The sequence below is a fragment of the Oryctolagus cuniculus genome, chromosome 1 (assembly GCF_051225735.1).
Source record: "Oryctolagus cuniculus isolate XC-2025 breed Fujian yellow rabbit chromosome 1, ASM5122573v1, whole genome shotgun sequence".
Taxonomy (NCBI): Eukaryota; Metazoa; Chordata; class Mammalia; order Lagomorpha; family Leporidae; genus Oryctolagus; species Oryctolagus cuniculus.
This window is the reverse complement of record NC_142867.1, coordinates 224830999-224857052: the sequence shown is the minus strand read 5'-3', so window position 1 is coordinate 224857052 and position 26054 is coordinate 224830999. Positions and strand designations below refer to the sequence as shown.

General features: G+C 38.8%; 1 protein-coding gene across 1 annotated transcript in view; it reads left to right on the top strand.

Annotated features, from left to right (window-relative positions):
* Positions 1 to 26054, top strand: part of MEGF9 (multiple EGF like domains 9) — a 111536-nt gene that overhangs the window by 46912 nt on the left and 38570 nt on the right. The window contains exon 2 of the mRNA XM_002720506.6: positions 8398 to 8599. Within this exon, the coding sequence (XP_002720552.1) occupies positions 8398 to 8599 (202 nt within the window). The remainder of the gene's footprint in view (positions 1 to 8397; positions 8600 to 26054) is intronic.

The window sequence follows — 26054 nt, the reverse complement described above, 5'->3', positions numbered from 1 at the left end:
GCCGCAAGGCAGAGGATTAGCCTATTGAGCCGCGGCACTGGCGTATGTCACTGTTTGAAATGCCTGCATACCCTATTGGAGTACCTGTTTGGAGTCCTGGCTACTATGCTCCCAATCCAGCTTCCTGATAATGCAAATCCTGGGAGGCAGCAGATCATGGCTCCAGTGCTTGGGCCCCTGCTATCTGTATGGAAAACATGGATGGAATTCTGGGCCCCTGGTCAGCCTGGCAACAATGTATAGTTTTTTAGCCTGGTTTCTTTCTGTGAGTGTATGCATTTGAGTTTCATGTATGTTCTTGCATGTTAATGGTTATTCTTTATTATTGAGTGGTATTCCATAGTCTTATCCATTTACAATTGAAGGACATTTGGGTGGTTTACAGATTGTAGTGATTACGAATATAGCTGCTATAAATATTTGTATGCAACTTTTTGTGTGAATGTACGTTTTTACTTCTCTTGGATAAATACCTAGGAGTGGAATTGCTGTGTTATATGATAACTGTATATTTAACTTTATTTAAAAAAAAAACTTTATAAAAAAATCCATCAAATTATTTTCCAAAGTGTCTGTACTAGTTTGTACTTAGAACAACAAGATTGAAACTCCTGCTTGTTCTGCATCCTTGCCAGCAATTGGTATCGTCAGTTTTTTGATTGGTATTGTCAGTTTTAGTTGTTACTTGTTGCCTTTGTAGTTTGTTCTTTGACTTCCATTCAGTGGATATTCTTATAATATTTGCATTGTGTGTTTGGAGAATAGAATTAGTTCCAGCTATTTTACAAGTTGACTTGTTCTAACTTTATAATAACTGTGCTATTTCTTTCATACATATAATTTGAAAGGCCAGAATCTTGTAGATACTAAATGAATAAATATTATTTATTAGATACTAAAGTATGATATGTGTTCAAATATTAAAGATAACATTCATGTTATCTTGGTTAGCTATTTTGCTTTGTGTATTCTTTGCCTTGTTTAATTTTCAAGCATTGGATCACAGTTAATAGAGAAAAAATAAGGAACAGGGAGAAGGTAGAGGAATAAGAGATTATTCCCTGGGAAGTTGGGAAGATATGTTTATTCTTAGACCTTAGGATGCAATGTAAGAAGGGTAACAATAATTCCAGTGTGGTGAGAACTGACACGACTATATGAGCTCAGTTCTCTAACCTCTCCAGATGCTTTAACTTCTGGAATCAGCTTGTTCCATGTAATAATAAGCCCAATAAACTTATTCTCTCCATTATTATAGATGAACTCTAGAAATTGGCTCACAAAGTGTTTTCTGATAAAGATTAGCATGCATATTCAAATACAGATATAAAGTTTCTAGAGTTTTTTTAAAAAATATTTATTTTATTTATTTGGAAGGCAGAGTTAGAGAGAGAGGGAAGGAAAGCTGTCTTCCATCCACTAGTTCACTCCCCAAATGGCCACAACAGCCAGAGCTGGGCCATGTTGAAGGCAGGAGCCAGGAGCTTTATCTGGGCCTTCCACGTAGGTGCAGGGGCCCAAGTACTTGAGCCATCTTCTCCTGTCTTCCCAGACACATTAGTAGGGAGCTGGATTGGAAGTGGAACAGCCAGGACTTGAACTGGCACCCGTATGGGATGCCAGTGCTGCAGGCATTGGCTTAACCTACTATACCACAGTGCCCCCAATTTTCTAGACATTTTGAAGCCCAAGAGGAAAATTCTTCCCTTATTTTAAGGAATATTTGAAAAGGATTAAAAACTGCTAGTGTTTTTCAAAAACATGTTTTATCAATATTAATTAGCTTATTTATTAAAACATTTATTTTGAAATACTTATTGTTTATATTGATAGTGTTCTTAAGATATTTTCAGGTGTTTAAATTTACTAATTGAATAAATATTTTTATTTTTAATTTTGGTTACAATATCAAATAGTGAGCCTTATTATATTTTAAATACATTTCTTCTAGTTTTTGGTCATTTGAGATTGGACAGAAGATGCCATTAATACCATAATACATTTTGTTTGTCTTCTCAATACTGGAAGAATGGGAAGTTCAGAAGTAGTCTAGAGTAGTTTTGAGGTTTCTGTATTCTTTAATTGAAAAGCAAGAGTGAAGTCATTAACGAATGAAAAGGAATCTGAAATTGAGTTTTTCAAAGGAGTTTACAAAATTTTGCAGAAAGCTGTCAGTAGAATTTCATATTCCTGTGAGTGCTCCATATTGGTAACAAAATTTTTTTATTATCTGTTCTTAAGTGTGTGTGTGTGTGTGTGTGTGTGTGTGTTTAAAGATTTATTTACTTATTTATTTGAAAGCCAGAGTTTCAGAAAGAGAGAGACAGAGATGGGGTGGGGGGGGGGAGAAAGAGAGAGAGAGAAAGAAAAGAGAATCTTCTATCTGCTGGTTCACTCCCTAGATGACTGCAATGGCTAGAGCTGGGCCAGTTCAAAGCCAGTAGCCAGGAGCTTTTTCTGGGTCTCTGATGTGGGTGCAGGGGTCCGAGGACTTGGGCCATTTGCTGTTTTCCCAGGTGCATTAACAGGGAGCTGGACCGGAAATACAGCTCCTGTGACTTGAACTGGTGCTCCTATGGGATACCAGTGCCAGAGGTGGTATCTACCTGCTCTGCCACAGCACCGGCCCTAACACTTTATAATCACTTTAATTTAGCAGTAGTGCTGTTATCAAGTTAACAATTTTTTGTTCTGAGAAATTTTCATCATGAATTGATGGAGGACACAAATTTTTTTCCCTTTCTTACTCTGATTTTTCATTTATGGCTTTTATAGTTCATTTTTACCTGTAAAAGGCTAATATACTATTGAGCCAAAATGAGCTTCCTGGCATTTCAGTTCATTACAGCACTCAGAAAGGGCTTCAAAACAGGCCCACACAGAGAGGACATATTCATCAGGAAAGACTATATAATTAATATTTTTAGAAAACTTCCATCATTAGTACAAAGTCACTGGAGATACCAGAACACACTAAAAATTCTCAAGAAGATATAATGGACTTCTCACAGAGCAGGAACATGAGGTGGTTAAAACTTCAGTGGCAAGAAAAGTCCACCAGGTACAAAAGACAGGAGACTTAGGGAACTTGTAAGCAAAATTGCTCCTTTTTTTAAGTTCTAGAAATTCCATCTCTTGGCACTTGGTAAGGACTATTTGAAAAAGTGCATCAGTTGATTTAGATACAGTGATTGCTTTGGATACATTTACCTCAAATTTATCCCAGAAGTTTAAGAACTCAGGGAGGGGGGAAAATTCCCACTTACTGTCTTTCTCTGGGACTTTGTATTTCCTTTTCCAAATGCTTGGAGCAGTTTGGCACCAGATTTCAGTTTCTATTCTTTTTCAGGATTCAGATAACTATATTTCATTATTCTTCAGAAACCATACAACAAAAAGACAGCAACTACAACAAAAACAACTGCCAAAGTTGTGGTCTCCTGTGAACGTTGACATTATTCTTCTCTAATTATTTCGCTATAGAGCTTTCCAAAGAATTAGAGTTTTTAAAGGAAATTTGATGTTTACTTGGTAAAGAGTTTATTCTGTATTTGCTATCAGGCAAACAAATGAGCTTTTTTGCATTTCATTTGCACTTGTTTGTGATTAGCTTTTGGTGTCCTTTTCATATTGTTTCATTCACGTTAACATCCATACTGGCAAAGTACCATTAATCATGTTGCAGACTCCTTTGGGTTGTCTTAGTGTCTTAAGATTCCACCTCTAGCCGGCGCCGTGGCTCAATAGGCTAATCCTCCACCTTGCGGCGCCGGCACACCGGGTTCTAGTCCCGGTTGGGGCGCCGGATTCTGTCCCGGTTGCCCCTCTTCCAGGCCAGCTCTCTGCTATGGCCAGGGAGTGCAGTGGAGGATGGCCCAGGTGCTTGGGCCCTGCACCCCATGGGAGACCAGGAAAAGCACCTGGCTCCTGGCTCCTGCCAGGATCAGCGCGGTGCGCCGGCTGCAGCGGCGGCCATTGGAGGGTGAACCAGCGGCAAAAGGAAGACCTTTCTCTCTCTGTCTCTCTCTCACTGTCCACTCTGCCTGTCAAAAAAAAAAAAAAAAAAAAAAAAAAAAAAAAAAAAAAAAAAAGATTCCACCTCATTAAGTCAGTACTTCCTTGCTTGTCTTTGGCTTATAGGTCCTTTTTGTTGCGTCTGCCACTTGAACTTTCTTTCTCCTTTTTTTGTATTACCAAACTTCTACTAAAGAGATTGCATTATTTCTGCATTAACTCCTATCTGACTCTTCATGAAGGTCCAGAACTGTGAAGGGCCTGAGGATTTACTCTATTTACAAGCTAACAAATGGTCTTGACATAATTTAACTAATGAGCACAGTGTTTCACATTTATTACGGTTGCTCATACTATTCATTTGACTTGGGCCATTTCATTTGCTGTTAGTCACTGGGTAGAGCTTTGGACTCTGAGCTACAAACCAAATAGATGCACATGCTATCTGGCAATTGGTGTGCTTTGCTGCTGTTTCCTTTTCTCTGGTTGAGTTGGAGAGAAGTATTAACATGATAGTACATCTTCATCTTGAATTGGTAGATCCCTTCCTACTGCTAGGGTGATCTCTCTTGCTGACATATTTGCCATTCACCCTGCTATGGTTAGTATGATTAATATCAAAGGCACATAGTTGATAAATGCTCATTTTTTAATCGCCTCTAAAATCATATTCTAAACGTTCTGTTTTTATCACTGCATTTGTAGGTATAAATATTGATAATGTATGGAGCCCAGTATGTATAGGATGTCTTCTTATTCTCTGAAGTTGACCTATAACTTGGATTTCTACATAGCAAGACACTAATTCTGTTTCTTGTTTTCAAAAGATGCCATGGCAATAAACCCATTCCTGGGCTTTCAGATTTTATCCATAGTGTGTGACAAAACTGTGGCCTAGGAATCTAAAATCTATGTTATTTTATCTGGTATCTCTTTCCACTTCTTTTCTAGCTGTTGTGTTGATTATTGCAGTACTCCAAACCACTGTGTCTTAGGGGCTGAGTGTTATAGAAACTATCATTATGTCCTGGTTATAGATGAGAAAATGGAAGCAAAGGGAGATTAACTAACTTGCCTAAGGTTATCAAGTTAGTGAGAGAACAGGAATTTAAACCTTCACTTGTCTGCCTCTAAAGTCTGTGCTCATAGCTAGTTCACTTATGGCCTCTTCAAATTATTGTCATATGAGATTGTGGGTCATAGATGTTATGAATTCACAGTAAGGGAAATAGTTAGAGTTTCTGGAGGAAGGAGGTGGTTTTTTTTTTTTTTTTTGAGGAGCAACTGGGACTAGAACCTGGCACCCATATGGGATTCTGGCGCCACAGGTGGAGGATTAGCCAGGTGAGCCATGGCGCCGGGCCCTTCAGCTGACTCTTGAAATAGGGGATGGGTTTGATTATGTGGAGAAAAGAAATTGCTCCAAGTTGCACAGAATGAGCCAGAGTTCAAAAATGGAATGAACAAGAGTATGTCATAGAATAATGAAGAGATTGGATTGACCCTAATAATAACCAATGAGTTAGAAAGTTTATCCATTAGAGTTTTACTGAAAAAAAAAATAGTGTTTTTTGTCTTGGAGTTCTTAGATTAATTGGGTTCTTTTAAAAAATAGTTAATCTTATTCATTAGAACACTGATGTAATTTTTAGATGGAAATGCATTAGTAAGGAAATAATATAGTAAAATTCAATCTTAATTAAAGAGTTCTTTAGTCTTTTCAGTTTTCTTGAGCTGGTTCTGCCCACACCAGCAAAATTAGTTTAACTTGCAATGAAATTGGTCCAGCAGGAGGAGTTAAATGTATATTAAATTTCTGCCAGTTTTCAGATGAAAAATGTTATTTCAAGATTCTGGTCATTTTGGGTAGAATGAAAGTCTTACCATGAAATTGTTGTTGGAAGCTTTATTTAAAAGACCACTGAACATGGCTTTGTTATTTACCAAAAACCACTACACACACATACCCAGCAAGTCAGTATCATGTGAAAAGACTTAACTGTCAAAGAAATGTCGTGTTTATACAGCCTAGAAAAAAGATTCTTGATTGTGATGGAAAACCGGTTCCCTCCCTAAGCTTGGGGCTGAAAGAAATCTGAACTCTCCTTTGGGTTTTGTAACTAATTCACCACCCAAATTTGAAAAATACATAAAATAAACAAATCATCCACTAGTATATTTTCATTAATTTGTTATATTTACAGATTAGAAGTATGAAGAACAGGGAAATAAACTAACATCAAAGGTTAGGAACAGAAGTTACAGGAGATACAGAATTTGCCAAATTGGTGTTTGTGGAATCTTTTGTGTTGATTTTGTATGTAAGCTGCTTTGATTACATAAAAAATTTTGAAGCCTGGTTTCCTTTTCTAGAACAGAGAAACAAATCCTTTTTAAATTTTCTGTGTCAAACTTTTAGTTATCCAATAACTTTTAAAAATTATTTACTTACTTATTCAAGAGTCAGAGAGAGTATTCCCATTTGCTGGTTCACCTCCCAAAAGTCCTTAATGGATAGAACTGGACAAGGGCTGAAATTGGGAGCCAGGAGTGGAAATCTGGGGTCCTGGAGCCAGGAACTTAATCCAGGTTCCCCATGTGGGTGACAGGAACTCAAATAATTACTTGAGCCAACAACACTGCCTCTCAGTGTTTGTAATGGGGCAAGAAAGTTAGAATGGGGAGCTAGAGCCAGATAGTGAAACCAGGTACTCCCATGTAAAATGTAGGTGTCTTTTTTTTTTTTTTTTAAGATTTATTTATTTATTTGAAAGTCGGAGTTACAGAGAGATCTTCCATCCAGTGCTTTACTGCCTAGATGGCTTCAATGACCAGGGAGGGGCCAGGCCAAAGCCAGGAGCTAGGAGCTTCTTCTGGGTATCCCATGTGGGTGGCAGGGCCCAAGCACTTAGGCCATCCTCCTTTGCTTTCCCAGGTGCACTATCAGGGAGCTGGATCAGAAATGGAGCAGCTGGGACTCCAACTGGTACCCATATGGAATGCTGGCACTGCAGACAGCAACCCAACCTGCTGCACCAGAGTGTTGGCCCTGCAGTTGATTTTTTTTTTTTTTTAAGATTTATTTTATGGGCTGGCGCCGCGGCTCAATAGGCTAATCCTCTGCCTTGCGGCTCTGGCACACCGGGTTCTAGTGCCAGTCGGGGTACCAGATTCTGTCCCGGTTGCCCCTCTTCCAGGCCAGCCCTCTGCTATGGCCTGGGAGTGCAGTGGAGGATGGCCCAAGTCCTTGGGCCCTGCACCCGCATGGGAGACCAGGAGAGGCACCTGGCTCCTGGCTTCTGATCAGCGCAATGCACCGGCTGCAGCACGCTGGCCGCGGCGGCCATTGGAGGGTGAACCAATGGCAAAAAGGAAGACCTCTCTCTCTCACTGTCCACTCTGCCTGTCAAAAAAAAAAAAATTAAAAAAAAAAAAGATTTATTTTACTTATTTGAAAGGCAGAGCAACATGTAAGGAGAGATAGAGAAAGAAATCTCCCATCTGCTGGCTCACTCCCCAAACGGCCAACAATGGCTGGGGCTGGGCCAGGCTGAAGCCAAGAGCCTAGAACTGCATCTGGGTCTCCCATGCGGTTGCAGAAACCCAAGCACTTTACTACCTGCTGCTTCTCATGGTGCATGTTGGCAGTAAGCTGGAATCAGAAGCAAACCTGAGGTTCAATCCCAGGCACTTCAATATAGGATTCAAGCATTTCAAGTGACATCTTAACTACTGGGTCAAATGCCTGCCCTATAGAAATGTTTATTTTCTAAACCTTTAAATTTGAAAAAGACTCAAATTTTGATTGGTTTTAGCTTACTGATCAAAAAGAACCTGTGATTTTTTCATCTCCAGGTTTTTTTCCCATCATTTCCTCATCATAAAGTTTCAATTCTCCATTAATTTCTTCCTGGGAAGAACATAATAGTTCATGGTTCCAGCTGTAGCACAATTTTGTGTGACCTTGTATACACTGTCAGAGTTAATAATTTGAGCCTAAGGTGATTTCTGCTGCTATACAATGGGTTTATTTATTATTGAACATTTCCAGTATATGCCTGCCTTTGGAAGATTTTGATCCAGAAAAATTAATAATCTACAAACACACAAGCAGATTGGGGTGTAACACAAGAGGGATAGGAGGTGAAGAGTACTAGAAAGGAAACTGAGAATGTTAGTTGTATAATTATGAACTGTACATAATTTTATATACCCTATATATTTCCCAATTTAAATAAACAGGATAGAATGTAAATTTGAACTAGTATTGATTGTATCTAGCCTGACAGAGTTGTCATGAATATTGTATCAAGAAAAATAGAGTTTGTTTTACTAAGAATGCATTAAATGTTAGTTGAAGCATTTCTTTCCTTTTCTTCTCAGAGTATGTGTGTAACTGCTCCAGGATCGGAAGCCTGGATGTGAATCTCTGCAACCAGACCACAGGGCAGTGTGCTTGTCAGCGAGGTTATCAGGGTCTTCAGTGTGAGTCCTGCCAAGAGGGCTTCTACCTGAATCACACCTCCGGGCTCTGCCTGCCATGTCGCTGCAGTCCACACGGAGCACTAGGCACACTCTGCAACAGGTAAGCAGCCGAGGCTGGAGGCGAAGCTCATTTTGTTTTACTGAGAATAAAAAAGGGCTCCTGCTCTCAAGGACAGGTCTAGTTTAATAAAGGAAGAAAAGAGTCCTAGACTTATAAAATGTGTTGTATACTTTGATTCTCTCACTTTGTGTGTTATATTTAATGTCAGGATTTAAAAACTTTTGATTTGTTGATGTAGTTCTTCAAAAGCCCCTGAGTCACCAAGTTTACTCCGTGTTAATGTCTCTAAAGTTCATGGAAAGAAGTTAAGGAATCTGCTTTCAGCCATTTCCTGGGGAAATGTTCTTGTTATGTATATTAACATATCATTGAACTGTGATGAAACTTTTTTTTTCTTATCAAAATTCTGGATTTGTTTCTTTGGACATCTAAGGCTTAAATTTGCTGTTATTCATTTTTTTAAAATTATGGATAAATATATTGGTTTTATTCTATTTACCATCACATTTCTGAGATCAAACTAGAATTACCTTTATTTTTTAATTGGAGGTGACTTAATGACTTGTTTTCTGAGAGTTTGCCTTTTGTTATACAGAAAGTCATTATTCTTTGACCTTGTATGAAGTACTTGGCTTTTTGAGGACCCACAAGTGAAAAAGCTAACACAATGTTACATAATGAAAAGAACACAAGCTTTAGAATTAGTTTAACTTGAAGGACCAGTGTTCTGATGCAATGGGGTAAGCTGCTGCTTGCCATGCCAGCATCACATATCAGAGTGCCAGACTGAGTCCCAGCTGTTCTGTTTCTGGTCCAGCTACCTGCTAATATGCCCAGGAGTGCAGTGAAAGATTGTCAAGTACTTGGGTCCCTTCCACCTATGTGGGAGATCAGGATAGAGTTCCAGGTTCCTGGCTTTAGCCTTGCCTACCCTTGGAAATTGCTGCCATTTGAGAAGTGAACCAGCGGGTGGAAGAACACGCTCTTTTTCTCTATATCTGTCTCTCCCTTTCTCTGTCACTTTGCCTTAAAAATAAATAAATCTTAAAAAAAATTAGTGTAACTTGAGTGTGAATCCACAATCTGCTGCCACTTAAGAGCTATGCACCTTGAACAAGTCATTTCATTTCACTGAGCCTCATTTTCTTTTCAAGGTTGTATGAGTTGATGCATATAAAATATTTAGTGCACATCACTCAATAAATTCTGGTTCATTATAATTGCAAAGGAATATTGTTGGTTTAAATGAGGGAATGGAGAGTAGGTTTTTGGCCTAATATTTAAGCTGATTAGATGCCTGTATCCCGTCTTAGAGTACCTAGTTTGATACCAGGCTCCAGCTCCTGACTCCAGCTACCTACTAGTGCAGACTCTGGGAGGCAGAGGAGACAGCTCAAGTAGTTGGGTTCCTGTTCCTACAATCCAAGTGAGAGACCTGGATGAAGTTCCAGGCTCCTGGGCTGTGGCAAAAGATGGAAGCAGCAGATGGGGGTTCCTTCTCTTTCAAATAAATAAATCATTTTTGTTATTTAAAAAAAAAGCAAAGTAATTTTTCTTTCTTTCTGTTTTAAATATTTATTTTATTTATTTGAAAAGCAAAGTTACAGAAAGAGAGAGAGATGGAGAGATAGAGATAGGGATAGAAAGAGAGATCTTCCATCTACTGGTTCATTTCCCCCAAATAGCTGCAATGGGTAGGGCTGGGTCGGGCCGGAGCCAGGAGCCAGGAGCTTCTTCCAGGTCTCTCACATAGATGCAGGGGTCCAAGAACTTGGGCCATCTTCCACTGCTTTCCCAAGCACATTAGCAAGGAGCTGGATTAGAGGTGGAGCAGCTGGGAGGCGAACCAGCACCTGTACGAGATGCTAGCATTGCAGGCAGCAGCTTAAACCATTATGCCACAGTGCCAGGCCCAGTAATCTTTCTTAAGAATGTTTCTCTCCTTGGGGCTTGTGCAGTGGAATAGTGGGTGAGGCTGCTGCCTGCAGTGCCAGCATCCCCTATGGGTGCCGGTTGGAGTCCCAGCTGCTCTACTTTTAATCCAGCTCTCTGCTATGGCCTGGGAAAACAGTGGAGGATGGCTCAGATGCTTGGGCCCCAGCACCTTCATGGGAGACCCAGAGAAGGCTCCTGGCTCCTGGCTTTGGGTCAGTGCAGCTCCAACTGTTGCAGCCATTTGGGGAGTGAAGCAGTGGATGGAGGACCTCTCTCTCTCTCTCTCTCTCTCTCTGCTTTTCAGATACATTTTTTTTTAAAAAAGAATATTTATCTCCTTGGCAGAAAATGTATTTTATATTTTATCTTTAGCAATAGATATTTTAGATGCCTTATAAATCATGATATTATTGTATAATATTGTACTTTCTATTGAAAGTATAAAATGAACTTAATAATTTTGTAATTTTAAATGCAACACTAATCAATAATTTTTATTTATTTTCAATGAGTTGGGGAGAGGATATTGAGAGAAAAATTCCATTACCCACTGCTTCACTTCCCCAATTGCCTGGTGGCAATTGCCAGTTGGGGCTATGTCAAACTGAAGCCTGGAGCCAACAACTCAATCTGGGTCACCCATGTGGGTAGCAAGGATTCAAGGACTTGGGACATCATCTGCTGCCTTCTAGAGTGAGCATTAGTGGCAAGCTGGAATGAGAAGTGGAACTGGGACTTGAAGCCAAGAGCCAGGAGATGCTTCCTGGTCTCTCTCATGGCTGCAGAGACCCATGGGCTTGGGCCATCCTCTGTTGCTTTTCCAGGTGCATTAGCAGGAAGCTCCATCAAAAGTAGAACAGCCAGGATTCAAACCTGTGCCCATATGAGATGCCAGCACTGCAAGCAGTGGCCTAACCTGCTGTACCACAGCGTCTGCCCTGCCAAGCAGTATCTTAAGTTCTACACCAAACACATTCACCTCATGCTCAGTATTTTAAAATAATTATTTGATTTTCCTTAGTCCTCTCAGCAAATCCTTACATGTAAGTTACCATGTCACAAAGATAGTACGAGGCAGAGAAGGAGTTCCTAGTAATGTCTTCCAATTCCAAGTCCAGTGCCTTTACCACCATATTACATGACTTGTATTTTTAAAAAAATACTCTATCCTTTAAGATTGAGAATATAATAGTTGGTTGCCACTGCTCCCTTTACTCACTCCCAAAAAATATGCCTTTATAAGTTATATTCAGAAGTGCTACATTCCTTACCATTTAAAAGACAAGATACCAATAAGTTTGTTCATTCTGGCATTTCATAGATTGTTTACTTTATCTTTCAGAATAAGTTTCTATAAATATATTTTCTTATTTTATTTTACTTTATTTTATTTTCTGACAGGCAGAGTTAGACAGTGAGAGAGAGAGACAGAGAGAAAGGTCTTCCTTCTGTTGGTTCACCCCCCAAACAGCCATTACGGCTGGCACGCTGTGCCGATCCGAAGCCAGGAGCCAGGTGCTTCCTTCTGGTCTCCCATGCGGGTGTAGGGCCCAAGCACTTGGGCCATCCTCCACTGCCTTCCTGAGCCACAGCAGAGAGCTGGCCTGGAAGAGGAGCAACCGGGACAGAATCCGGAGCCCCTACTGGGACTAGAACCTGGGGTGCCGGCGCCGCAGGCGGAGGATTAGCCTAGTGAGCCGCGGTGCCGGCCTAACTGTATTTTCCTTGAGTGCTTTTGGAGAAATAGAAAAGTGTGTTCTAGGCTAAAAACCTTGTTAGAGGAGAAAGAAGTAAAGGTTTGAAAGAGATTTTTAGAAGCTAGAGAAGAGGAAAATAATACTTACTGAAGTCATAATTCTTTTACAAATTATTTCTGATTTATGTTTTTCCTGACAGTTAATGCTATTACCTTTAGTGCTAAAGCACTATCCTGAAAATACATAGTAACCATAAAGTAGTAGAAATGTACACTGGACTAGCAACAATTGAAAGGTCTAGTACAGGGGACTGCACACTATGATCCATGAGCCAAATCCAGCTTTTGTAAATAAAGTTTTTTTTTTTTTTTTTTTTTTTTTTTTTTTTTTTGACAGGCAGAGTGGACAGTGAGAGAGAGAGAGAGACAGAGAGAAAGGTCTTCCTTTGCCGTTGGTTCACCCTCCAACGGCCGCCACGGCCGGCGCGCTGCGGCCGGCGCACCGCGCTGATCCGATGGCAGGAGCCAGGAGCCAGGTGCTTTTCCTGGTCTCCCATGGGGTGCAGGGCCCAAGCACCTGGGCCATCCTCCACTGCACTCCCTGGCCACAGCAGAGGGCTGGCCTGGAAGAGGGGCCACCGGGACAGAATCCGGCGCCCCGACCGGGACTAGAACCCGGTGTGCCGGCGCCGCTAGGCGGAGGATTAGCCTATTGAGCCGCGGCGCCGGCCTGTAAATAAAGTTTTAATGGAATGCAACTCCACCTATTTGTTCATGCATTGTCTGTGGCTGCTTTTGTGCTATAGTGGTAGAGTTGACTAGATGGAACAGAGACCATGTGGTTTGTGGGAAGTCTAAGGCATTTACTCTCTGATGTTTTAAGAACCATTTTAATATATATATAGTTCCTGATCTGTTGTGTGATCTAGTCCAATCATGGTAGGCATTGCTAAATAACTATAGAACTTTAGGGACATTACTTTGCTCCTTTTTAGCATTTGTCTTTTTATTTGTGAAGTGGAAATAATCTATCTTTTCTGCATAGAATTGTTTTGTCTTAAGAATTAAGGAAGGTGATATATGAATAAATCTTTGTAAGCTGCAATTACCACACAGATAATAAATCACAGAAACCATTTATTAAGCATATGCTATATGCTAGGGCACTGTGTTAACTGCTTTTTGTGAATTATCTCACTTAATCCTCACAAAATATCGTCATTGCAAAAACTCCCTTGAGGAGAAAGCTATTATTTTCCCACTGTGAATATGAAAATTCTGGTGTTTAGAGGGCATAGTTAACTGCCTAAGTTTATACACTGATGCTGCTATTCAATTTAGTTGAACAAATGTAGTATGCAAAACAGAGTCCACAAAATGACTTCACAGTTCATGTTTTTCCCAGTAGAAAGCCTCTTAGGGTTTCACATCCAAATATTCTAGAATTACTTATCCTCAAATGAATGTGTTTTGGCTAATGATTATATAAGAAAAAATTGTATTTGTGTCAGAAACTCAGCAAAATCATTACCACATTTTTAACAAAATAATGTTTGGGAAGTCTGTGTTAATATTTGGGAAGTGATGTTTTAAGTATTTTACATCCTATCATGGGAGTTTGTTACTTTTATATAGGTGCTTGACAGTGCTTTAGTTACACTTAACAGGAACTTGGTTAGTTCTTTTGGGTTGACATGTAGTAAATTATAATTCTTTTTCATTTAAAATCTTCTGTTATCCCTGGCAGGCATTTTTTTTTAATGAGATTAACACATGATTTTATATTATCTGTATAATGTCAAATCTGAAAGGGCATAACTGCCCTTGCAGCTCATACAAGCACTGGCTAATTTCTCTCTCAGACTACTCTTCTGTCTGGATCCTAAAAACCCTAACTTTGAAGTTCATGACTTCAGACTATACTATTACATCTCCCTGTTGTTATTCCCCCTCCTGGATCCCACCCCTTATTTCATACTCATGGCTCACTATTCTCTCTGACACCACATCTGTCATAATTCTGGATGACTGTAAAGTCTATGGAAAATTCTAACAATACTTTGGCCTCTCAGTTTCTTGAATTCTCTTCCAACAAGATTTTTTTTTCGTATTCTTTCCAATGTTTATTTCTTTCATTTGTCCTATTTCTTGTTTGTTTTGGTCCCAGGATAGGAATATTAAATTTTGGTTAAAAATCTGCATTTCTTTTCTATGGGAAACTTGCTTAAAATTTTTTAAAAATAGTATTTCAGAATGTCAGCAAATTGTTAGAACAAGCAATGTATCACAAAGGTCATTTAAACAGGCTGGTGTTGTGGTACAGCAGGTTAAGCCACAACTTGTGATGCCTACACATCTGGATGCCCACATCCAGAGTGCTGGTTTGAGTCCTGGCTGCTCCACTTCCTATCTAGCTCCTTGCTAATGTACCTGGGAAAGCAATGGAAGATGGCCCAAGTAGTTGGCTTCCTGCTGCCCCATGGGAGTTCGATTGAGTTCTGGGCTCTTGGCTTTCACCTGTAACAGCTCCAGCCATTGAGACCATTTGAGGTGACCAGTGGATGGAACATAACTCCCCCTCCTTCTCTCTCCCTTTCTCTCTATCACTCTGCCTTTCAAATAAATAAATAAATAAATAAATCTTTGAAAAGAAAAGATAATTTGAAAACTGAACTTCAGAGAAATCTTTACAAGAAAGACAGGAGCTGTAAATCTACGTACCTCCAAACACTGTAGTTCTTAGTATCAGAAAGGAAGTTAAATTGACAAGAGATTAGAAGAATAGAAATGGGAAGTTGCAGGATTGCTTGCTTTGTGAGACTATATGGCTGAAATATGAGGAAACACCTCTATGTTTTGCTCTCTTAAAAATACATGTGGATCGACTAAGAGAAAAAGAAAATTATAGGCAAGTGATGTGACGTGTAGTCAAAAGGGGATGAAATCCAAAATGGCTAGGCTTGGTTTACATTCTTGGTCTAGCCAGTTGCTGACTATATGACCTTGTTTAAGCTATTTGACCTCTCTGAACCACAGTGTTTTCATCTGTAAAATAGGATTAGTATCTATAACATGAAGAATTTTTTGTGAGAATTAAATTGTGTGTACCTGTTTACACTATAACTTGTACATAGATTCAGCTTAATACTTCACTAGGAGTTGAATCTGTTTGAGGAATAGAATTAGCATCACACAAAAGAAGATTAAGTAAATCCATCTTGGGTATGAGTAAGTTTTTAGTTGGTAGGCTGAAGAAGAAATTGTTCATTATAATAGAAAAAGTAGATATTTTCTTCCATTTTCATAAAAAACATGTGAGGGTCCTTCAAAAAGTACATAGAAATGCATATTATAAAAAAACTGCATGGATTTCAAAATTTTATACCAAAATAAACTTATCTTTTAATTCCATTCCCATAAACTTTTTGAAGCACTCTCATGTATACCTTTTAAAGTTGAACATTTTACATTTTAGGGTAATAATAAAAGCTAAAATTAATTGACCACATGCTAGGCACTATTTTTTAAAAAGATTTATTTATTTATTTGAAAGTCAGAGTTACAGAGAGAGGGAGAGAAAAAGAGAGAGAGATCTTCTATTTGCTGGTTCACTTCCCAGATGGCCACAACAGCCAGGGTTGAGCCAAGCAGAAGCTAGGAGCCAGGAAGCTTCATCTGGGTCTCCCACTTGGGTAGCAGCGGCCCAAACACTTGGGATATCCTCTGTTGCTTTTCCCAGGCCATTAATGGGGAGCTGGCTAGGAAGTGGAGCAGCCAGGACACAAACCTGTGGCTATATGAGATGCTGGTGTTACAGGCAGTGACTTTACCTGCTACATCATAACAACAGCCCCACTAGGCACTATTCTAAATCCCTTGTAGTAATTAGCTTATTTAACGCTCATGGTAACCATATGAGGTAGGTCTTACTATTATTATTATTCATATTTGTACTTGAGAAAAACCTTGCAATTTATATAATTTGCTTAATTTATTAGGTAATAGCCAATAAAGTAAAAAACCTTAGATGGAAATATTTATAATCTGTATCTAGATTATGTATTCCTATTCACTAGACTATTTATACCTTTGAACTATGTGTTCCTATTGAACAAAGAGGGTGAGTAGTATGAGAGACTCTGATGCTGTGGTGTAGACTCTTTGATATTTCCTAGGATTTTTTTCTGGTTATTCCTTGACCCTGGTATGATACAGTTCCTAATATATGAATAACTAACTTTTCTTGGTATGGACTAATACCAGTTTTGGCTTGGTGGAAAATTAGAATATGAGAGGATCATCCCTTTGATGAGCAAGGGTCAATTGCAATATCTATTGTATTGTTTTCTCTTCATATTAAACATGTTGGAGTATAAACAATATTGCTTTAGTTCTTGTCAAGAAACATAACCTAAGCAAGACTAAAGAACACAATACTATTAGAACACATTCCAAATTAGTTTATAAATACATGCTTATTTTGTAAGAAGAGTAGGAAATGAACAAGGTTAAGCTGAAGTAATATGGAAAGGCTTTAGAGGTAGGAACTGAAATGTGCCTTAAAGATAGAGAGGCAGAAAGGACCTTATTAGGAGAAAGAACCATGAAAATTCAAGTAAATTTCCTAAGGTCTTGCAATGAGATGCGAAATCTGATCTCCCAACGCCTACTCCAGTTCTCTTTTGTCTTGACCTTCCTCTTCTCTTTTTAAAAATGATTAGGAATAGAAAAGTGGACTCAGTTCTATTCTGATTCTTTAATGCATTGAAAGTCTATGGAATGAACAACTGACTTATAAAAAATTCATCTCCCTATTCTTTATGCCCATAAATTTCAGTGGGAGTTGTCCCTTTGAGAGTAGATTTTGGCTGTAGGAACCAGATGTGGGTTGAGCTATGTCTTTGTATGCAAACACAAAGTCCTTTATATACTGACAGATGGCCACCCCCTCACATCACCACTGGTGTTCCAACCTGTTTAATTGGAAGGAGTTGGTTTATAATAACTGAACTTTTCATTTTTGCTTCTGGAACACATTTCTAATGTTTTCCTGATCCATATTTGGACATATGCTTACTAAATAAATGGTAAAATCAGAAAGGATTTTATCTTAAAAAGCAGTATGCTTAGTAAGAACCTGAATCTCTTCATATAACTGAATCTCTTCATATAACTCTTAAGATAGCATCAGGACTGGTTTTATATGTAGATAATTATATACTTATTTGATTTTTTAAAAGTATTCATGGTAGCTTAATCCACAAGGTGCATTGTTTTAGACTGTCTTAGTAGGGGAATAAAGAAGTAGTGTGTGGTTTAATATCCTTTTCCATAACATCTGTGATAGCTGCTACACAGTATATTTTGAAATATTTACTACTTTGTGTTTTTAGTGATAGGAATGTGCCCTAGAATAAAAAGCAAAATTTTACTTAGGAGGTAAATCAATGCCAAAATACCTTTCAAATGGAAAGATCAAAAAATACCCGAGCTTATGTTCATATGGGGCTCTGAAAATTATCTTTTTTAAAAAAATTATTTATTTATTTGAAAGTCAGAGTTACAGATATGGGAGAGACAGAGAGAGATCTTCCATCTGCTGGTTCACTCCCCAAGTGGCCTCAACAGCCAAGTCTGGACCAGGCCAAGGCTAGGAGCCAGGAGATTCTTGGTGGCAGAAGCTCAATTGGTGGCAGGAGCCCCAGCACTTGGGCCACCTTCCTCTGCATTTCCCAGACCATTAGCAAGGAAGTGGAACAGCTGAGACATTAACCAGTGTCCATATTGGGATGCCTGCATTTCAGGTGATGCCTTTATCTGCTACGCCACAACACTGGCCCTAAATGTTATCTCAAGAGTAACAGCTACTTGTGCAACTCTTGTTTATCTGCTTGCTCATAGTTTTAGAAGATCAAGAAAAAAGTTATTTGATAACTAGAAATAATTAACAATTGAATAAAGCTTTGTCATTTTAATGAAACTCATTGTTTTCACTTAATTGTGTTTGGCAATTATATGTCAAAATACATTATCCTCCTTAAGGAACATAACTAGATAGAGTAAAGGTAGACATGCAAACAAAATATGAATATTCACAAAGTGTACAAGGCAATTAGTGCTTGAACTGAGATTTGAAGAATGAGTGCAAATTTGTATGAAAGAAAAAGGCATCTGTAGTCCATTACAAGTGATTCATTTTTCTTTTTTAAGGCAATGCTTGATAGTGGTGGGCAGGAATTCTGAGAGTTGAAATGATGGGAGATGAAATTTTTGTCTTTTGGTCTAATGTTGTATCTCTAACCCCTAGAACAGTGCTTTGTGCATGGTAGACACTCTGTAAATATTTGATGAGTAAAGAGAATGAGTGAAAGAGGGCCCAAACCATGAGCAGCTTGATGTATCTTGCAAATTTATTTATTCATTGAAGAATATTGAATAAGAGGTGATATCAGATTTGCTTTTCAGAAAAATCACTCTGGTAGAAGTTTAGTGGATAGATTGAATTCAGTCCAGGAAATCAAAGAGAAGGCTATTGTAATAATCAAAGCAAGAGAAGTTAAATGCCTAATCTCTAAGGTATTGACATTGACATCAATGATAGTATAGAAAGGAAGGAGCCAATTTAAGAGCTATTTAGAAGATAAATTTCACAGGACTATAGATTTGCTTATTTATATGGAGTAAGGGAGTGAGAACATGAGCAAGCATGAGATGACTCCCATGTTTCTTTGTGGTTCAGGCATGTGAGTGAAGAGGTAGTCCATTAACTAGATAAGGAATAGAAGTAAATAAGGGAGATGATGATGATGTTAGGTTTCAAACATCTGATTTTGAAATGACTGGGGACTTGTATGCAGAGATGTCTGGTAGATACTTGTACATATAATGTATGGCAAAGATAGATATCTTCTGTCATATTTTTATACCATTTGATATGAAAATAGAGCAAACCTTCATAGCTTTAATTTTATTTAAAACCCTTCATTCTAAACCCCAATTTTTATCCCTGAAATTATACCAATCTCCAGCTTAAATTACCTTTTTTGGTACACTTCAATATTTTTTTTCCTTGAAATTGGAATTTTTAAAGGTAGCCCTCTTGGTTGAAATAGGTCATTGACCTTATCTTTTATCTTATAGTGATTCATTTGCTTCAATAAATGTTTGTGTAGTGCCATATAGTTTATGGCTTAGAAGTATTCTAAGCACATTACATCAACTATCATGTTATGTTCATGGTAAAACAACATAGGCAAAAATTTGAATGTTAGTAAGTGATTGGAGAGGGGTTTGTTCAGGAAAATCCACTGAATTCATTGAGATTTAAGTGTAAATAATGCATATATTGTACAGTCTAGAAAGCTCTATGGGTTTTTTAGTATATTTCTATCTGAAAGCCTCCATTCAACTCAGGGCATAATCTGGTCTTAATTATTAAGTAGATACCAGCTTGCAGTCAAATGAAAAAAAAAATACTACAGCATCTTTCCCCCTAGCTGTTGCTGACCTTTGTGAACATTCAGATATCATTGAGTTGATACTGCTATTGAGCAAACATGTTAATGTCCCTAAAACCATGTTACAGACTCATCTTCTTGTCTCACTTCTAGGCTAATGTAGAATTTTTTTTAAGTTCTATTGTTGATACTATTGAAAGGTCATTTTTTTGCTTCTTCTGAGAGTAACCCCCTACAGTCTATAAAGCTATAAATGTATATATGCTAATAATATAAATAATAAACTTCATATAACTAGCATTTGGTATTAAGGTGTTTATTCAACAAATTATGTGCAGGGTTTGTATAATAAATCAATACCTTGATACTAAATACTGCATTTATGTGCAGATACTTTAATGAACCTTCTGAGAGAGAAAAGGTAATTAGGACAAAGGGTCTCATTCCTAGGGAGTTTCTGGTCTAGTAAGGGCAATATATGTATTGGTGCCCTTACTATATATATATATATATATATACACACACACACACAAACATATTTATATAATACAATGTAAAAATTGACCTATATTACAAAATATAAGGACAAAATGTTAAGGAGATTAAGAAGCTGGGAGACGGCCGGCGCCATGGCTCAATAGGCTAATCCTCCACCTGCGCCGCCAGCACACCAGGTTCTAGTCCCTGTCAGGGCACCAGATTCTGTCCCAGTTGCCCCTCTTCCAGTCCAGCTTTCTGCTGTGGCCCGGGAGTGCAGTGGAGGATGGCCCAAGTGCTTGGGCCCTGCACCCACATGGGAGACCAGGAGAAACTCCTGGCTCCTGGCTTTGGATCAGCGCGGTGCGCTGGCCGCAGCGCGCCGGCCACAGCGGCCATTGGAGGGTGAACCAACGGAAAAGGAAGACCTTTCTCTCTCTCTCTCCCTGTCTGCTCTGCCTGTCAAAAAAGAAAAAAAAAAAAAAAAGAAGAAGAAGAAGAAGAAGCTGGGAGACATCACTTATAGCTGGAAAAACCAGAGCTGACTTCATTAAGGAGGTAGCTTTTGACCACAGTTTTAAAGGAAAGAGAGGATTTAGGCACATGAAGTGGAAAAGGTAGGGCAAGAATTTACGAACAAGTTTTTTTGTTTTTATTTATTGGCCAGCACCGCAGCTCACTAGGCTAATTCTCCATCTCAGTGCCGGCACCCCAGGTTCTAATCCCGGTTGGGGTGCCGGATTCTGTCCTGATTACTCCTCTTCCAGTCCAGCTCTCTGCTGTGGCCCAGGAAGGCAGTGGAGGATGGCCCAAGTGCTTGAGCCCTGCACCCACATGGGAAACCAGGAGGAAGCACCTGGCTCTTGGCTTCGGATTGGCGCAGCGCGCTGGCCATATTGGCCATTTGGGGGGTGAACCAACGGAAAGGAAGACCTTTCTCTCTGTCTCTCTCTCTCACTTTCTAACTCTGCCTGTCAAAAAAATAAAAAGATTTATTTATTTTTTTGAAAGTCAGAGTTACACAGAGAGAGGAGAGGCAGAGAGAGAGAGAGAGAGAGAGCGCCGATCCGAAGCCAGGAACCTCCTCTGGGTCTCCCATGGGGGTCCAGGGACCCAAGGACTTGGGCCATCTTCTGCTTTCCCAGGCTATAGCAGAGAGCTGTATCGGAAGTGGAGCAGCTTGGTCTCGAACCAGCACCCACATGGGATACTGGCACTGCAGGCGGCAGCTTTACCCACTATGCCACAGTGCCGGCCCCACAGAACAAGGTTAAGTCTCAAACATTTCCTTTCTTAGGACATCAAGTGAAAGAGAAGTAGGAGTAGGAGCTGGATCTGGTAAGTCTTGCTGGGTCAGGTCACAGAAAGTCTTAAGGGACGAACATTTTGAATTTGGACCAAAAGTAGGGTCTTAAGAGTGAGAATGGAGTGTAGTGAGAATGGTGATGCACCATGATAGCCGTGTTTCTGTGCACAGTTCTCTAGAAATGTGATTTTTGCATTCATGCTTACAGATCTAAAGGTCCTTTGTGTTTCTAAGTCAGTTTGTGGAAATACACAGGCCTGGCTTCCTTCTCAGGTGTGTGCCCTTGCCCTGTGCTTACTGTTCCTGCTTGGCTGTAGGAACCGAATCTGCTTTCTTTCCTAAGCTTCAGCAGGTGCTCCCCACACTGCATCCCCCAGAGTGTATTTCCTCATAAGCCTTGCTGCTGTCAAAGAGTGTCCCCATATCCACATCCTTCCTGTGTTACAGAAGAAAAACCCAAGGATCCTTTGCCTTTTGGGAGTTTTAAAAGCTGTTCACCTTTGTAGGGAGGCCTTTGGCAGTAGCAAATTTCATAGGTATGGGGAAGTTGAAAGCTTACTTAATTGACAGCCTTTTTCACAAATGGGGTTCAATATAGTTGGACCTTTTTTATTTTTCTAGTTGATTGCTCTGACCCTCATATGCCCCTGCAGCATAAAGTGCAGTACTCTCCTTTTGAGATAATCTTTTCTCCAACAGCTAATTCCTAATTGTCCAATAAGTTAGGGGGTCAGTCCTCCTGTGATATTAGGTATAAAAGGAACATGATTCCAATCAGTTCACTAGTATTGATTGTTTCTCCCAGCTACATGGAGTTGCTGGGTCGAAGCCTGGTCCTTGAACCACCTGACAGATGATGATCACTATTACGATGGTGCTTCTGCTGATTCAGATCCTTGCAAAGGCAGCCGTGATTTATTAAGAAGGGTGAACTCACTCCATTAGTGCCAAGTTTTTTCAAGGGTGCTTTAATTTGGGGTTTCCAAGTTGTAGATCTTAACAACCAGCTCCTTCAGTTTGTACATGCGGCTACATTCCAGTGTGCAAGGCAGCCCCAAGAGTACTGATGGATGACATCTTACAGAATCTTTTCACTTTACCCTAAAGGTGAGGCACCTTTCTTTAGCTACTCAAGACACAGAATCTTATTAAACTCTTCTCTCAGGACAACGGACCCCATTCATTCTATACTTATAAAGCTAGTGATTTCTTCACACAGTCATGGTGTGAAGAAAATTATTTTCTACCTCTGCTGAAATGACAAAGCGATTGCAGACTTAACCTTGCTAAAGAAAGAAACCACATTTTAATCTCTAGTTAAGCATCTCACTTTTAGGGCATTTTTAAACCAGTGTATTTTCTAGTCTGTAGTTTGACTTCCCTTTCAGAGAAAAATACCACACAACTTGGCAAATGCTACTAACATTGTTATCACCATCATCAGCTCTAGAATGAACAGCATCAACATTGAATGTTTACTGTGTCCCAGACTAAGTCTTATACATATGCTATCTTTTAAGGATAGGATAATTACTTGAAATGGTATTATTCTCATTTTACAGATGAAGAAATTGAGAATTAATTTGTCCCCAAATAGATAACTAGTAAGTGGCAGAAGCAGTCTCAAACTAACATTATTTGACTATCCCTCCTTTAGTAAGACTCAGTGTTTGTTAATTGAGTGGCTGAACTTCTCCTTATTTTCTAAATAAGCCTGATAACTATCCTTTAAGTTTTGCTGTCATTCAGATAGATTCCTACCATTAACAATTATCGTTTAAGTGATCAAGGTGACATTATTGGTAATAAGTCATGTGGATACCATATATCACTTAATATGACTTTATGAGAAAGTTGTGTTCCTTCTGTGATATTCTTGCTCAAAATATATAACCTCAGTCTAATTTTGATAAGACATCAAACAAGCCCAAATGAAGAACATTTTACAAAATACCTGACCACCACTCTTCAAAATCTTTGAGGTTGTAAGAGATGAGCAAAGACTGAAAAACCGTCAGATTGGAAGAGGCTAAGGAGACATGATGACTAATGTAAAGTTATATCTTGGATTATATTTTAGAACAGGAAAAACAGTAGAAGAATAGTTAGGAAATCTGAATAAAGTATATGGTTTATAGTATTATACAAATGTCAATTTCTCAGTTTTGGTAAATGCATCATGGTTATATGAGAAACTGAACACTAGGGAAAGTTGGGTGAATGGTAGAAGAGAACTCTTTGTACTATAGTTACAATTCTGCTTTAAGTCTAATATTATTTCAGAATCAAGTTAATAGAATTGTTATTTGAAACAGTCAGTCGAAGGAATATGGGTTGTATTCCTGTCTTAGTCTATAAAGTTGGTCCTAGTGATATTCTGAGCCTTCAGTCCAGGAGGGGAATTCAGATAAGGAATGGCATGACGACCTGCCATTTTAGATCTATGACATTGTGGTTAGGACACACATCCAAATTTATAGCCTGCTTTAATATCCTTTTTTTCTGAAGTTTTGAAAGAAGAGCTTCTAAAACTTATGTTAGTAGACTTCGGCTTAAATAGAAAGACTCTTGTTCTCACAGAGAAGCCCTTGTCTTCCTATGTCCCTTGAAAGAAAATTAAATCAGCATGATTTTTTTTTTTTTCCATCTTGGATGGTTTCTTTTCATAGCAAGAAATATGTTTCCTAGAGGGCAAAGAGAAGTATGAGCCTTTTCAGCTTTCTTTCTTCCCTACATATGATTTCTACTTAAATTTGTTTGTCAATTCCAGAGAGGTATTTGAATTTGAAGAGTCTCTAGACATTTACTGATTCATCCATGATTATTTTCATAATCAGTGGATACAGGACTAACTAAAAATTATGAATTCCATTATTATGTTTCTATGTAGATTTAATGAATTTTCTGATATGATATATTCCATGTTTTTCAACAATTTGAATTTTTCAAGTTTGCTCCTGTGTTTGCAAATTCAGTAGGTTAATTAGGAAATGCTAATTACTAATAACTGAAAAGTTATTTACAATTCTTTTCTCCTGTTCATTTTCTCATTTGATCCTAACAACAACTCTGAGAGCAAGGTAAGGATGATTATCTTCCCAGTTACAGACAGGAAATAGTTCCTTGCTCTATTACATTAAACTTCCATAGTATTCAGTGCTGGGTTGGTCCATGACTCTATGCTCTAGCTCAGAAGTTCTTAGCCAAAGAAGGAGAAGCATATGAAATGTAGTGCTGAATATGTGCATTTTTCTGTGGAGAAAGTCTTTAACGTTGGATGGATTTGGTTCTGGGATAACATCATGTTTAAGAAATTTTATTCTAGGGGCTGATGCTGTGGCATAGCGGGTAAAGCCACCTGCAGTGCCGGCATCCCATATTCGAGACCGGCTGCTCCATTTCTGATCCAGCTCTCTGCTATGGCCTGGAAAAGCAATAGAAGATGGCCCAAGTCCTTAGGGTGCGTGGGAGACCTGGAGGAAGCTCCTGGCTCCTGGCTTCAAATCAGCACAGCTCCAGCCATTGCGGCCAACTGGGGAGTGAACCAGCAGATGGAAGACCCCTCTCTCTCTCTCTCTCTCTCTCTGCCTCTGCCTCTGCCTCTGCCTTTCCTTCTCTCTCTCTGTGTAGCTCTGACTTTCAAGTAAATAAATAAATCTTTTAAAAAATGTCATTCTAAATATTATGCAAGAAGGGTATAAGCAAGTTTCTCACGTTGAGAGAAGCAGTGATGAAAACATGGTTTATATTGTCAGTAACAAAATCCCTTCCTTCTCTTTTGCCAATTCCCAACACATACACTATGACTATTTCTTTTAATTCCTTTTCTTTTACTGATCTTGAATCGATGTTAAAGGGTTTCACAATTAAATAGAATGTCTAGTGAAACATATTATAGATATTTGATGGAAAATTTTTATATTTCATTATATTATATTAGCTTTATAGCATTATAATATAGTATATATAATATATATAGCATTATAATATATTAGCTTTGTTTCATCTAAAGAAGCTGCAAAACCCAGGAGAGGCAGCAGGAGGAACAGAAGAAAATTAACATGCAAAGGGCACCATTAAACCTTTATGTTTGACACTTTACACATATAACTTCTCTGACTTCTCAGAACAGCTCATCCACCTTTCTCTTAGAGGCTGAATTACTTAGCAACCTAGCATACCTAATAAATGGTAGAACTTAGATTTGAGCTCAGATCCATGGACTCTGAAGCTGTTCCCACTGTATCCTGAAATAAGATGGCCAAGATTAGATATGGCAGTATGTCTCAACATAGGAGTAGGGATAGGTGTGGGTGAGCGTGAGTCATCAACTTAGGTACTAGTCCAAGGAGATATTAATCTCATCTAGAAATTAGATTTGGGTTATAATGAAAATAATTATTGCATAGAAGTCAGCATGAAATAATGTTAAGTACACATAGAGAATCGCTTGAGAGGAAAAGACAGAAATTAGAACATTATAAATATGGAAACTGAGTTCATGGTTTGAGATGTCAGAACATCTAACTTGTTTGGGTTTAAATGGCAGGTATTTGACATTTATAAGGTCTGAAAGTAGACATCATGGACCTACACAGTGGAGTGGGAAATAGGGCAACTGGG